At 44.5% G+C, this 12,635-nt stretch overlaps 1 protein-coding gene across 1 annotated transcript; it reads left to right on the plus strand.

Annotated features, from left to right (window-relative positions):
• Positions 1-2,991: 2,991 nt before the first annotated feature.
• Positions 2,992-3,957, plus strand: LOC143774761 (olfactory receptor 11L1-like). The gene has a single exon (XM_077262524.1). The coding sequence runs from the start codon at positions 2,992-2,994 to the stop codon at positions 3,955-3,957; it is 966 nt and encodes a 321-aa protein (XP_077118639.1).
• Positions 3,958-12,635: the final 8,678 nt, after the last annotated feature.

A 12,635-nucleotide genomic window follows, 5' to 3' on the forward strand; every position in this document is an offset into this window, starting at 1 on the left:
ATTTAGTGTTTAATCAATAAATGTGAAGTTTTGTACCTGCTCCCCTGTTCATTGCTGGAGGATCCATTTTTCTTCAAATTTAACAGTCATGGTTAAAGTGATAACATTGTCAAATACTTTTAAAACTCTTACCCATGTTTTTGGTCTTGTAATGTTGTTTCTTAAAAGTAAAATGGTTTGGGGACATGCAATCCAAGTTATTAAATATAGGAATCATCCATGATCGTCGTAAGTTGTTGGCCAAGCACCATAATGATACACCATGGCTGACTTAGCGTTTCAAGGCTCATCCTAGTCCCACACTATGCAAATTCCTATTCAAAAAGTTGAAAATGTTTTAAATTTTTCTACTAACTTTTAAAACATCACTTTCATATTAGAAATGGGAAATCTAAGAATGTTTGCGCCAAATTCTTTGGCATCATTTCGAAAATGTAATTAGACCACCAGGGAATTTCTTCAAATGATTAGTGTTTGGTCTGTGCTAATTCTACCTAGATACTAAAGATATAAAATCAGGTTTTCTATCATCCATGATGAGAGTTTGAAGGCTGTGCCGAACCCATGTCCACCGTGTCTACCAGAGCAAGTAAGTGAGAAGAGATCAGGGGCAGAACAATGAGGGCAGCACGGTGGCGCAGTGGTTAGCACAGCAGCCTTGCAGCACTGGGGTCCTGGGTTCAAATCCAAGCAAGGACAACATCTGCAAGGAGTTTGTATGTTCTCTCCGTGTTTGCGTGGGTTTCCTCCGGGTTCTCCAGTTTCCTCCCACATTCCAAAGACATACTAATAGGGATTTTAGATTGTGAACCCCATCGGGGACAGCAATGATAATGTGTGCGAAACTGTAAAGTGCTGCAGAACACGTTAGTGCTATATAAAAATAAAGATTGTTATTATTAATTAGGGCCCAATATAGTAATATTGTTGTTATTATTATTACATTTGCTCATTTTTTCCTATAGTTTTTTTTTCATATTTTGTGCATGTTTTTCTTTTGCGCCTTATTCTTTGAATTTGAAACGTTTTTAAAGACTGTCTTATAAGTGTTGGCCTTTTTATGTTTGTCATCTTTGATGGACTTTGGAGTTTCCAAATGTTATTCGCTGATTCACCAATTTGACTTTTAAAAATTTTACTAAATGTTTCAGCAAACTCCCTTTTCCCCCCCAAACCGGGAGTGATTTTATGTATGCTTTAATTTTTTTTGCACAAATTTTTCAACATTTTTTGGTTATATGCAGCTTTATACTAAAAAGTCACAAAAATGGTAAAGATATAAATAAAGAACATTTTTTTTGTAAAATTCATGGATCAGTTTAATTTGAAACATTTGGTGGAAAAGATGAACACCACGATACATAAAAATGTCACCCACCTCCCTCTCCTCACAAATAATGAATTGGGCCCTTTCAGTATCCAATAGCCATTTTTGCTATATGGTCAACTTGGGAAGTCTTCCATGATAGAATGAGGTTACCCCAATATGATACTTTTACAGTATATCATACCGCTATGTTATACTGCTGCACTAAACTACTATATTACAACTGCTAGACTAGGACTATAAATTAGCCTTTACCCACAAACCACACAGCCCATATACAAGATCACTCCTCTAATAGCAGCACACGATGTGGCAGATTTTGCTTTGATTAATAATCCCGGGATATAAAATAACAGATAATTCAGGAGAGGCGACCGTTCTGCAGTGGCTTACATGGGACTATAGAGTTGATGTCTATTTTTGCTCCATCCAGCCCAGACCACTATGTTGTCTTCTTTCGACAACTGTACAGTTTGCTACTATAACATCTTGACAACTTGCTACTGTGACCTTCTCCGTCCTTTATAGTAAAATAAAACATTTTTACAGCCCTTACTTTATTCATGTTGCAAAATAAATCTAAAACGTCTTAGATCATATTGATTAATAATTTACTGTCCCGGACTCTACCACTAAATATATTCAGAATCTAGACTCATTAATTAATCATAGACTACAACATTAGGACTCAGACCATAAAGAAAATTATTCAGACCAGATGGCTGTACTTTTTGATAGAACACATGTACAGTCAGCTCTATGTAGGGTAGCGTTTATTCGTTGTATAATGCCAGCTGTACTGTACTGGGCTTCTTTTTTTTCTTTGCTTTTCTTTTAATGGCCTTCGGCTCAGTTTCGAGCCATGGCGATTTGAGGGATGAACGATCTGTAGGAAGATCGACCTTGTACAAGCCTAGATAGGTCCACCAGGGTTGTCTCTGCTGTTACCTTGATAATATCAAGTCATCAGATTGCTGATCTTCCTTTTCATCTTGTTCCTTCCATTATTCTGACCATTATGTTGTATTTCTGGTATTTCACAAATAAGGTACTTTGGAGATATGGAGAGACCAACGGATGAGCCCTTCCATCCACAGTCACTCATCCACGTTACATTTCCTAGGGAAGCAACACACACTTTCTATTTCAGTAGACTACAGGGGTTAGCAAAAACTCAGTTATGGGTGGAAACACGGATGAGCTTCTTCTATGGTATCTTATGGAAAGTGCTTCATAGCAAGAGGATAAAAAAGGACACTACATGGAGTGTTGGTCTTTGGATGCCCAGGACCTTTGGATCAAGTGTTTCAAACAATTAAATTCATCAGTCTCCAGCGAGATACTTGTTGCTACAGATCCACAGCATTTATATATTGGTCTGTAGTCAGTGAAAATCTGGGTTCCATCTTCTTGAGTATAGGTCAGGCCAGACATATATATCACACTATTACAGTACACTATGCTGTTACACAACTACATTACATGGCTACACTGTACCACACTACCACTACATCACTCTAGTACACTACATCGCTGTATCACACTATTTCATTACATGGTTAATACATGCCAGTGCAGGAAGAAATATTAGGAATTGGACTATTTAGAGTAAAAAAATGTAAAAAAAATCTCAATTTCACTTTCACTTTTTCTACCAACAGATAATGTTTCCAAAAAACTCAACAATAGCCTCAGATTTCTTTCTCACTGGTTTCCAGAATATTGGCAACTACAAGACCCTTTTCTTCATATTTATACTGAACATTTACATCATGACTGTTAGTGGGAACCTTCTAATTGTCACAATGGTGTCCACCAGTCATCTTTTGCAGTCCCCCATGTACTTCTTTTTGAGCCATTTGTCACTTTGTGATTTTCTATTTTCCTCCAATATCATTCCCAACATGATGCACATAACCCTAGAAGGTGGAAGCCCCATCTCATTTTCTGGCTGCCTTATTCAGTTCTATATTTTTGCTTCTTATACTGCCACTGAATGTTATCTTCTTACTGTCATGTCCTTTGACCGATTTTTGGCCATCTGCATCCCGCTACGTTACCCTTCAGTCATGAACAGAAATCTTTGCCTGCTTTTTGGAATATGGTCATGGTTACTTGGTTTTCTTTTTGTGCTGATAACCGTCTCATTGCTTTGTATGTTAGATTTTTGTGGTAGTATGACCATCAACCACTTCTATTGTGACTTCATTCCGATGTTAGATCTTTCTTGCTCAGATGTATCACCCATCATCATAGAAACATTTTTGTTTGCCAATGTCATTGTCCTACTGCCCTTTCTAACTGTCCTGGGAAGCTACTTCTCCATCTTCTGGACAATCATTGGGATACATTCATCTACAGGAAGAAAGAAGACCTTCTCAACCTGCAGCTCCCACCTACTCGTAGTTGGGACCTATTATGGTTCACTGCTTAGCATATATTTATTCCCTTCTGGAGGTCAATCAGATAGCATTAATAAGATATTATCTCTACTTTATACTTTGGGGACACCCTTATTGAATCCAATGATATACTGTTTTAGGAACCAAGAAATCCAAAACCAGCTTTCTAGAATTCTTGATTTCATAAAAAATGCCAGACCATTTCCTGGTTTTAGAAATTCAAAATGATTAGGTAAATAATCACCTCAATATTAGTAGCATGTAAGGATACAATGACAGATAACAACTCAAGTATGCTACTAAAAGTATAGCATTACATAGAGGGATGCTTGAATGTTTATGAACTTCAGAATTGTCCACATTTCATTATCAATTTGACCAAAAAGTAAATTAGCCTTTCACACAAGACCTAAATGTAGCTAAAGACAGACAAATAAAATAAATTAGTCAAAAGTAGAGATGGGCCGATAAATTCACATGTGAAAAGGGGGAAAATATAGACAAATACATTAAACCTAAGCAAAAAACAAGGCACACAGTTACATTTGGAGGGATGACCCTGTCCACGAGGGCTCTCAGTCTGCAGGGGATGGGTGAGGATACACTAGGAGAGGGTAGAGCTGGTTGTTCGGCGGTTCAGTAGGTTGAGGTTCACTGCAGGCTGTAGGCTTGTTTGAAAGAGGTGAGTCTTCAGGTTCTTTTTGAAGGTTTCTATGGTAAGGCGAGAGTCTGATGTGTTGGGGTAGAGAGTTGCAGAGTATGGGGAAAACACGGGGAAAGTCTTGGATGCAGTTATGGGAAGAAGAAATGAGAGGGGAGTAGATAAGGAGATCTTGAGAGGATCGGAGGTTGTGTGTAGGCAAGTACCAGGAGACCATGTTACACATGTATGGAGGAGACAGGTTGTGGATGGCTTTGTATGTCATTGTAAGGTTTTGAACTGGAGTTTCTGGGTGATAGAAAGCCAGTGAAGGGCTTGGCATAGGATAGAGGCTGGGGAATAGCGGGGGGACAGGTAGAATAGTCAGGCAGCAGAGTGTAGGATGGATTGCAGTGGTGCCAGAGTGCTAGATGGGAGGCCAGAGGGTAGGAAGTTGCAGTAGTCAAGGCGGGAGATGATAAGGGCATGCACTAGTATTTTTGTGGTGTCCCGGTCAAGGAATGCGCGGATCCGGGAAATATTTTTGAGTTTGAGACGGCAGAACAAGGCAAGGGCTTGGATATGTGGCTTGAAAGAGAGGGCAGAGTCGAGGATCACCCTGAGGCAACAGGCGTTTGGAACTGAGAAAAGTGAGCAGCCATTGACATTGATGGATAGGTCTGGTGGAGGGGTAGAGTGAGATGGGGGAAAGATGATGAATTCTGTTTTGTCCATGTTCAGTTTTAGAAAGCGAGCAGAAAAGAAGGCTGAAATAGCAGACAGACAGTGTGGGATTTTGGTAAGTAAGGAGGTGAGGTCAGGTCCGGATAGGTATATCTGTGTGTCATCGGCGTAGAGAAGATGCTGCATACCATAGGATTCTATGAGCTGTCCCAGGCCGAAGGTGTAGATGGAGAAGATTAGGGGTCCTAGAACAGAGCCTTGAGGAACAACGACAGGGGCAAAGTGAGGAGTTGGTGTGGGGGAGGGAGAAACTGAATGTTCGGTCTGTCAGATATGACGAGATCCAGGATAGGGCCAAGTCTGTGATGCCAAGAGATGAGAGGATCTGTAGCAGAAGGGTGTGGTCCACATTGTCAAAGGCAGAAGAAATGTCTAGTAGAAGGAGGACAGAGTAGTTTTGCTTGCTCATGGCAGTTAGTAGGTCATTGGTGACTTTAGTTAAGGCAATTTCACTTGAGTGATGGGGTCGGAAGCCAGATTGTAACCGATCAAAAAGGGAGCAGGAGGAGAGGTGGGAGGACGGTTCAAGATGGACGTGTTGTGCCAGTAATTTGGAGGCGTAAGGGAGAAGAGATATCGGGCGATAGCTAGACACAGAGCATGGGTCGAGGGAGGGCTTTTTGAGGATGGGTGTGATCTTGGCATGCTTGATGGGTGAGGAAAAGACACCTGTTGTGAGTGAGAGGTTGAAGGGGTGTGTCAGAGTTGGGATGAAGACCGTGGCAAGGTTAGGGATGAGGTGGGAAGGTAGCGGGCCAAGTGTGTAAGTGGTGTGGTGATCTTGACAGGAGTATGGAGAGCTGATCTTCTGTCATGGTGGAGAAGCTGGTTTTGGTGGAAGAGGGTTGAGCAGCTAAGAGGGGCATTGGGCGTTGTGGGCTGAAGCTTTCTTTGACGGTAACGATCTTCTGTTTAAAGAAATAGGCAAAGTCTTCAGCAGAAATGAGAGGGGAGGGAGGAGGTGTGGGGATGTAGTAGAGAATTGAAAATGTTGAAAAGCTGTTTAGGGTTGTGAGACCGGGAGGATATGAGAGATGAGAAGTAAGTTTGTTTTGCGGAAGTGTGCGTGGACTTGAAGCTGGCGAGGGACTGCTTGTATGCAGTGAAGTGGTCTGCAGAGCTGGATCGCTTCCATCTCCGCTCAGCGTTCCTGGAAGCTATTGTGTATCAATAACTGCATCTAAACGTTTCTGTTAATTGTTAGTCCTAAATATCAGTTTGGAGGACTTGTAGCCCATTTCTCCCTAGAAAACAGCATCAAATATTATATTGGTGGATTTTCTCCCATGAACTGCTCACTTCAGATCCTTCTGGCTAGTCTATGTGAGCTTTAACAAACTGCAGATTGTCAGCAATCATCATTTAGGAGAGCATTGGCTTTCTCCTTGCAATCCTTCTATTCGCACCATTGTTCTTCAATGTGCTCCTTCATGGTGGATTCATGATCATTAACAAGCTAATGCAAAATAGTCCATTAGTCACTTAGAAGTGAAAAATGGTTCATTTCTGTCCTCACAATTTATTACGCACCTTGCTCTTGTAGGGATGTTTGTTGGTCGAACACTCCTAGGGACATAAAAATGGTCTTCATTTTCTCCATTTTGTGCACAACCTGTCTGCCATGCAGAATAGTGAAGTCCAAATTCTTGAGACATGGTTTTCCAGCCTGATGAGCATCGACAATTTCTTTTTAGATCCTTAGAATTCTCATTTTTTCTTGCCATGATATACTTTCACAAATGTCTTAAGAAGATTAGATTCTGATGAATCTTTGTTCTTTCAATAAAAAATGTCACCAACTTACACCTGATTGATGTTGATAGAAAATGGTAGTCTATAATTTCACATTCAAATTATTGACTAGTCCTAAAGGTTCTCATAATTTTTCAACTCATAGACATGTGATATTAGATTATTTTTCCTCAATTAAAAATTAGAAATTATTTTTTTTTTTTTACATTTCTTTGATGTAGTTCTTTATCTACTTTTAGGAACTGTGTGAAAATCAGATGTGGTTTTAGATAAAATTTATGCAGACATAAAGACATTTCTAATGGGTTCACTAACTTTGAAGCATCACTATACAACACATTGTAATAAAAAAACTGTCCTCTGAACCTCCCACTTAGCTAAACAATGAAGGTTGAGAATTATACCACTTATACCTTTAAACTATTTTTATTTGTTGGGTCCATCCTTGTACCACAAATCATCTCAATCAACGTCAGCCACAAATCTCTCTCTCTAAGCCACATATTTTTCCCTATTATTGTTGAGCCCATCAATTGTTTCCCCATTCTATTCTAAATTCTTTAAGCTTAACATGATTATAAGTTACTAGCTATTGAACCCGTTCTACGCCCGGGTGGCGAGCATTTATATTGGTATATGGTCACCATCCTGTCATGTGCTGCTCCATCCTGCGTCCCCATCCTGTCATGTTCTGCTCCATCCTGTGGCCCCATCCTGTCATGTGCTGCTCCATCCTGCGCCCCCATCCTGTCATGTGCTGCTCCCATCCTGCACCCCCATCCTGTCATGTGCTGCTCAATCCTTCGTCCCCATCCTGTCATGTGCTCCCATCCTGCGCCCCCATCCTGTCATATGCTGCTCCATCCTACACCCCCATCCTGTCATGTGTGTGCCCCCATTCTGTCATGTGCTGCTCCCATCCTGTCATGTGCTCCCATCTTGCGCCCCATCCTGTCATGTGCTCCCATCCTGCACCCCCATCCTGTCATGTGCTGCTCCCATCGTGCGCAATCATTCTGTCATGTGCTGCTCCCATCCCGCACCCCTATTCTGCCTGTTCCTGTTTCCATTCTGCCATATGTTGCTCCCATCTTTCTCTCTCCGGCTCTACTGCCCGAGTGCGGCTGTGCTGAGTGCGGGCGGCTGTGCTGAGTGCGGGCGGCTGTGCTGAGTGCGGGCGGCTGTGCTGAGTGCGGGCGGCTGTGCTGAGTGCGGGCGGCTGTGCTGAGTGCGGGCGGCTGTGCTGAGTGCGGGCGGCTGTGCTGAGTGCGGGCGGCTGTGCGTGGCTGTGCTGAGTGCGGGCGGCTGTGCGTGGCTCTGGTGAGTGCGGGCGGCTGTGCGTGGCTCTGGTGAGTGCGGGCGGCTGTGCGTGGCTCTGGTGAGTGCAGGTGGCTGTGCGTGGCTGTGCTGGGGGCCTGAGCAGGCGGGGACACCGGCGCGCTGTGGGGGTCAGGCGCCGGAGTCGCCGCTAGCTCAGGCCCCCAGCACTTTCTATATTTACCTGTCCCCCTGCTGCGCGCCGGTCTGTCTTCCGGGTCCTGTCCTCTGGCTGTGACTGTTCAGTCAGAGGGCGGCGCGCATTAAGCGTGTCATCGTGCCCTCTGAACTGAACGTCTCAGGCAGAGGATGTGGAGGACGGAGGCTCGCGTGCAGCGGTGGAACGGAGGACAGGTAAATATACTCACCCTCCAGTGCTTACGCATACCGCGATCTCCTGGGAGTGTCACTCTGTGGGGTCCAGACTGCGCCGGCGCTTGCGCTTGCGCAGTCTATAAAGGCTTCGGACAGAGTGACGCTCCCAGCTTTATATTATAGATTTTGACATAAAGTTGAAGTCATAAGTTTAAATAAACCTTAACCATATTCATTGAAGAGAACATGTCAGCACAATTGTTTCATGTAATCTAAAGACATGGCCGCAGTAGAGCTGTAATACTGATTTCATTGATACCTTTGGAGAAGAAATCTGCTTTGTGGTTCTTTAATTACTATGTGATGTTTCCTGCTATTTAGATTTCGGTGCACAGGGGCAGGACTGCGCACTGGGTGTTCTCTTCCTGGTCTGAGATTCCAAGCCCCTCCGCCTACCTCTGGTCTGTGAATGACCGACCTCCTCTGTTTGAATCTCAGCTTGACCTGTCATTCACAGATTCGAGGCAGGCAGAGGGGCTGGGAAATCACAGACCTGAAGAAAGCAAAGGGACAGGGGAATCACACACCAGAGGCTGGTGGTGGGGCCAGGGAAGTACAGACTGGAGGCAGGCAGGGGGCCTGGGAATTACAGACCGAAGGCAGGTGGAGGGGCCAGAGAATCACAAACCAGAGGCAGGCAGAGGGGCTGGGGAATCATAGAATGGAGGCAGGCGGAGAGGCCGGGAATCACAGACCAGAGCAGGCAAAAGGGCTAGGGAATCACAGACTGGAGGCAGGCAGAGGGTCTGGGGAATTATAGAACAGGGGCAGGGAGAGGGAGGGGTCAGGGAATCACAGAATGGAGGCAGGCGGAGGGGCTGGGGAATTACAGAATGGAGGCAAGCAGAGGGGCCGGGGAATCACAGACCAGAGGCAGACAGAGGGGCTGGGGAGTCAAAGACTGGAGGCAAGCAGAGGGGCCGGGGAATCACAGATAAGAGCAGGCAGAAGGGCCAGGGAATCCCAGACTGGAGGCAGGCAGAGGGTCTGGGGAATTATAGACCGGAGGCAGGGAGAGGGGTCGGGGAATTACAGACGAGAACAGGTGGAAGGGTCAGTGAGTCACAGACTGGAGGCAGGCAGATGGGGAATCAAAGAACTGAAGCAGGCGGAGGGGCCAGGGAATCAGCCCAGAGGCAGGCAGAGGGGCTGGGAAATCATAGACTGGAGACAGGTAGAGGGGCCAGGGAATCGCAGACCGGAAGCAGGTGGAGGGCCAGGAATCACAGACAAAGAGGAGAAGACCAAGTGCACAGAACGGCCCATGTGCACTGAAATGTAATTAGCAGAAAGCCTCAAATCGCGATTAAAGAAGAACAACAAAAGGATTTCTTCATCAAAAGTATCAATTTAATCAATATCGCCATTACAGTCCTGTCCTTACTTTGCAGTTCTGAGGTTCTCCTAAATCTCAATATTTCACCGTTTGTGACATTACTGCTCATGTTCCATATCAGGTTAGTTCAGATCACAATTGTTGTTCAAGAATATGAACTGTCACATTAATAATGTACCAGAGAATGATTTATTTCAGTTTTTATTTCTTTCATCACATTCCCTGTGGTTTGGAAGTGAGCATAGCACAAGGTTAGTATTTAGGAGCATTGCCTTACGTTAATTTGGGTGACATGTTTCAGGTTGCCTTCCACAAGTTTCTTTCAATATCAGCTGTGATTGTGATCCATTCCTTCTTACAGAATTGGTGTGTCTGAGTTAGCTTTGTTGGACTCCTTACTCACACCAGATTTTCAGTTCTGCACAAAATGTTTTTATGGGACTGAGGTCAGGGCTTTGTGTTGGCCACTACATAACCTTCTCTTGTTGTCCTTAAACCATTTTAGCACAACTTTGGAAGAATGTCCATTTGCAAGACCCATTTATGCCCAAGTTTTAACTTCTTGACTGATAACTTGAGATGTTTCATTATGTTCACATAAATTTCCTTCCCCATAATACCTTCTATTTTTTAAGTGCACTTGCCCTACTGCAGTAAACCACCCACATAACAGGCGACTGCCTCCCAAGTGCCTCACTGTTGGGATGGTGTTCTTTGGATTGCAAACTTCCTCCTTTTCCCTCCATAATGATGGACATTTTTAGAATCTCTATGCATCTGAATATGTCTCCGTCTTAAAAAGTATGTGTGGTCCCAGACTCCCATGGTGTTTAGCAAGTTCATCTTCCAAGACAGAACGTGTCTGCTCCCTGAACAGAATGATGGCCGAGTGCTCCAATATTGTTTAACTTCTGCACGTCTATCCTCCATGTGATCTGCTTATTACTCTGCAATAATGGTCTAAAATATCATGACAGCTGCAGAAATCAGGGAATGGCTGACAGATATAGCAGGAATCCTCATGTAGAAGACAACGATGGTTTTCTACGTCAGACACGGCCATTAAACAGTACACTGCAAGGGCACATTTATAAGATTATCTCAGCACAGGAATATTTAATTTATCACATCCAATTGTGGTAATTATTCCAGATTGTTGATTAAAATGAATATTAATTTGTGGTACAACCCCTTTCATTACCTCATCCTACATGAATGTAAACATATTATCTTAGTTATATGTCTACCATGTTGCTTTCCTGCACCTGCAGACTGACTGCGTGTGGTATCATTAAATTATAGTTTAGTTTACTTTTAGGTAAGTAAACTAACTTAATAGGTTTGTGCAGCGCCCCAGAGTCCTGGTCGTTGCAGTACTGACACTCCGCCGCTAAGGGGAGTGATGGTACGTCTGATGGCACTAAAGGAGTTCACCTGACCTGGTATCACAGTCACACACTACACTTCACACTCCGGCCACCAGGGGGAGCAAAAGGTTCTATGTATTAGGCCACTCCTCACACTCTGGTAAAACTGGGAGTCAGATAGGAAGTTAGAGAGAAGCTGACTGGGTTTTGCCCAGGTAACATCTAGTGAGAGAGAGCGTTGCTTGGGAAGACTCAGGGAGGTCCCTGTCAGGGGTGGGATCCTGACAGTGGCCTAGCACAAGACAGATCGTTACGGAGCCGCGCCTGCACCTCATTGCTGCGGCATCCTAAGAAAGGACACGAAGCGAAGTATATTGTGGAGAAGTGAGAAACAAGATCACAGCACAAAGGAGATAGAACCAGGAAGAGTCGTGCCCCAAGATCGGCAACATCCTTTTGAGGCGCATAGCCGGCGGCCGGAACGCCAAGGAAGTAATAGGCTCTACGCATTACTTTGAACTACGGCAGGGCAGGTAACTCTAGGTTGGCTGTCTCACCTTTACACCTAATGAAGACAACGGAGGCAATTGTGGGAGAGGGGCGTCTCTAGGGTCCCTATAAAATAACTCCAGGCCTACCCCGTCATACGGGTGCGTCCTATCCATAGCATCTGGGGGATGTAGAGAGAGAACAGAAACATACATGACAGTTGGGAGGACTATCCCGTGGTGCTCAGCAGGGAAGTACTACAACACCCAGGCGTTAGTAGGAAGGCTACTGATTTCCACCTGCAAAGGGAACTCTGGATGTGCTTTCGGACCGGCCGGTCTCAGCCAGCCCTGTTAGCAGTGCTCTGGATTGCGGATGCCGAAGCCTTCAGTAAAGAGTTAAAGAGACTGCAACCCTGTGTCCTCGTCATTTACTGCAACCTACACCATCACCATCTACTCATCAAGGGAAGTTACACCATCTAGCTGCCATTCTATCACCCCAGTGGACCCCTAGCAGCGTCGGTCACCACAAACTTTCACCTACACCTTTATTTGGGCGCCCCTTAGCAGAGCCACGGACCGGGTCGGGCCACCGTGACACCCCTAGAACCGAGACCGAGGTACCCAGTACCAAGTACCCCGCTGTCCTGCATTTGGGGGCTGCTCCATTTGCAATTTGCATATTTAATTTCCCAGAGGAGCATGCATAGCTTTTAAGTCTCCTCACTCTGATATATCAAGCTTGTCTTGTCACTCTCCACAAGGTGAAATGTTACCCTATAGACGACCACAGTCCAGAGTCTCTCAGCTAGCCATATTAGATCTCATACTTTGCAATATGAGCCCACATAGCCTCCTGTATACAGCATGTGCCCGTATGTAGC

Source organism: Ranitomeya variabilis, chromosome 5 (assembly GCF_051348905.1).
Source record: "Ranitomeya variabilis isolate aRanVar5 chromosome 5, aRanVar5.hap1, whole genome shotgun sequence".
NCBI classification, from domain to species: domain Eukaryota; kingdom Metazoa; phylum Chordata; class Amphibia; order Anura; family Dendrobatidae; genus Ranitomeya; species Ranitomeya variabilis.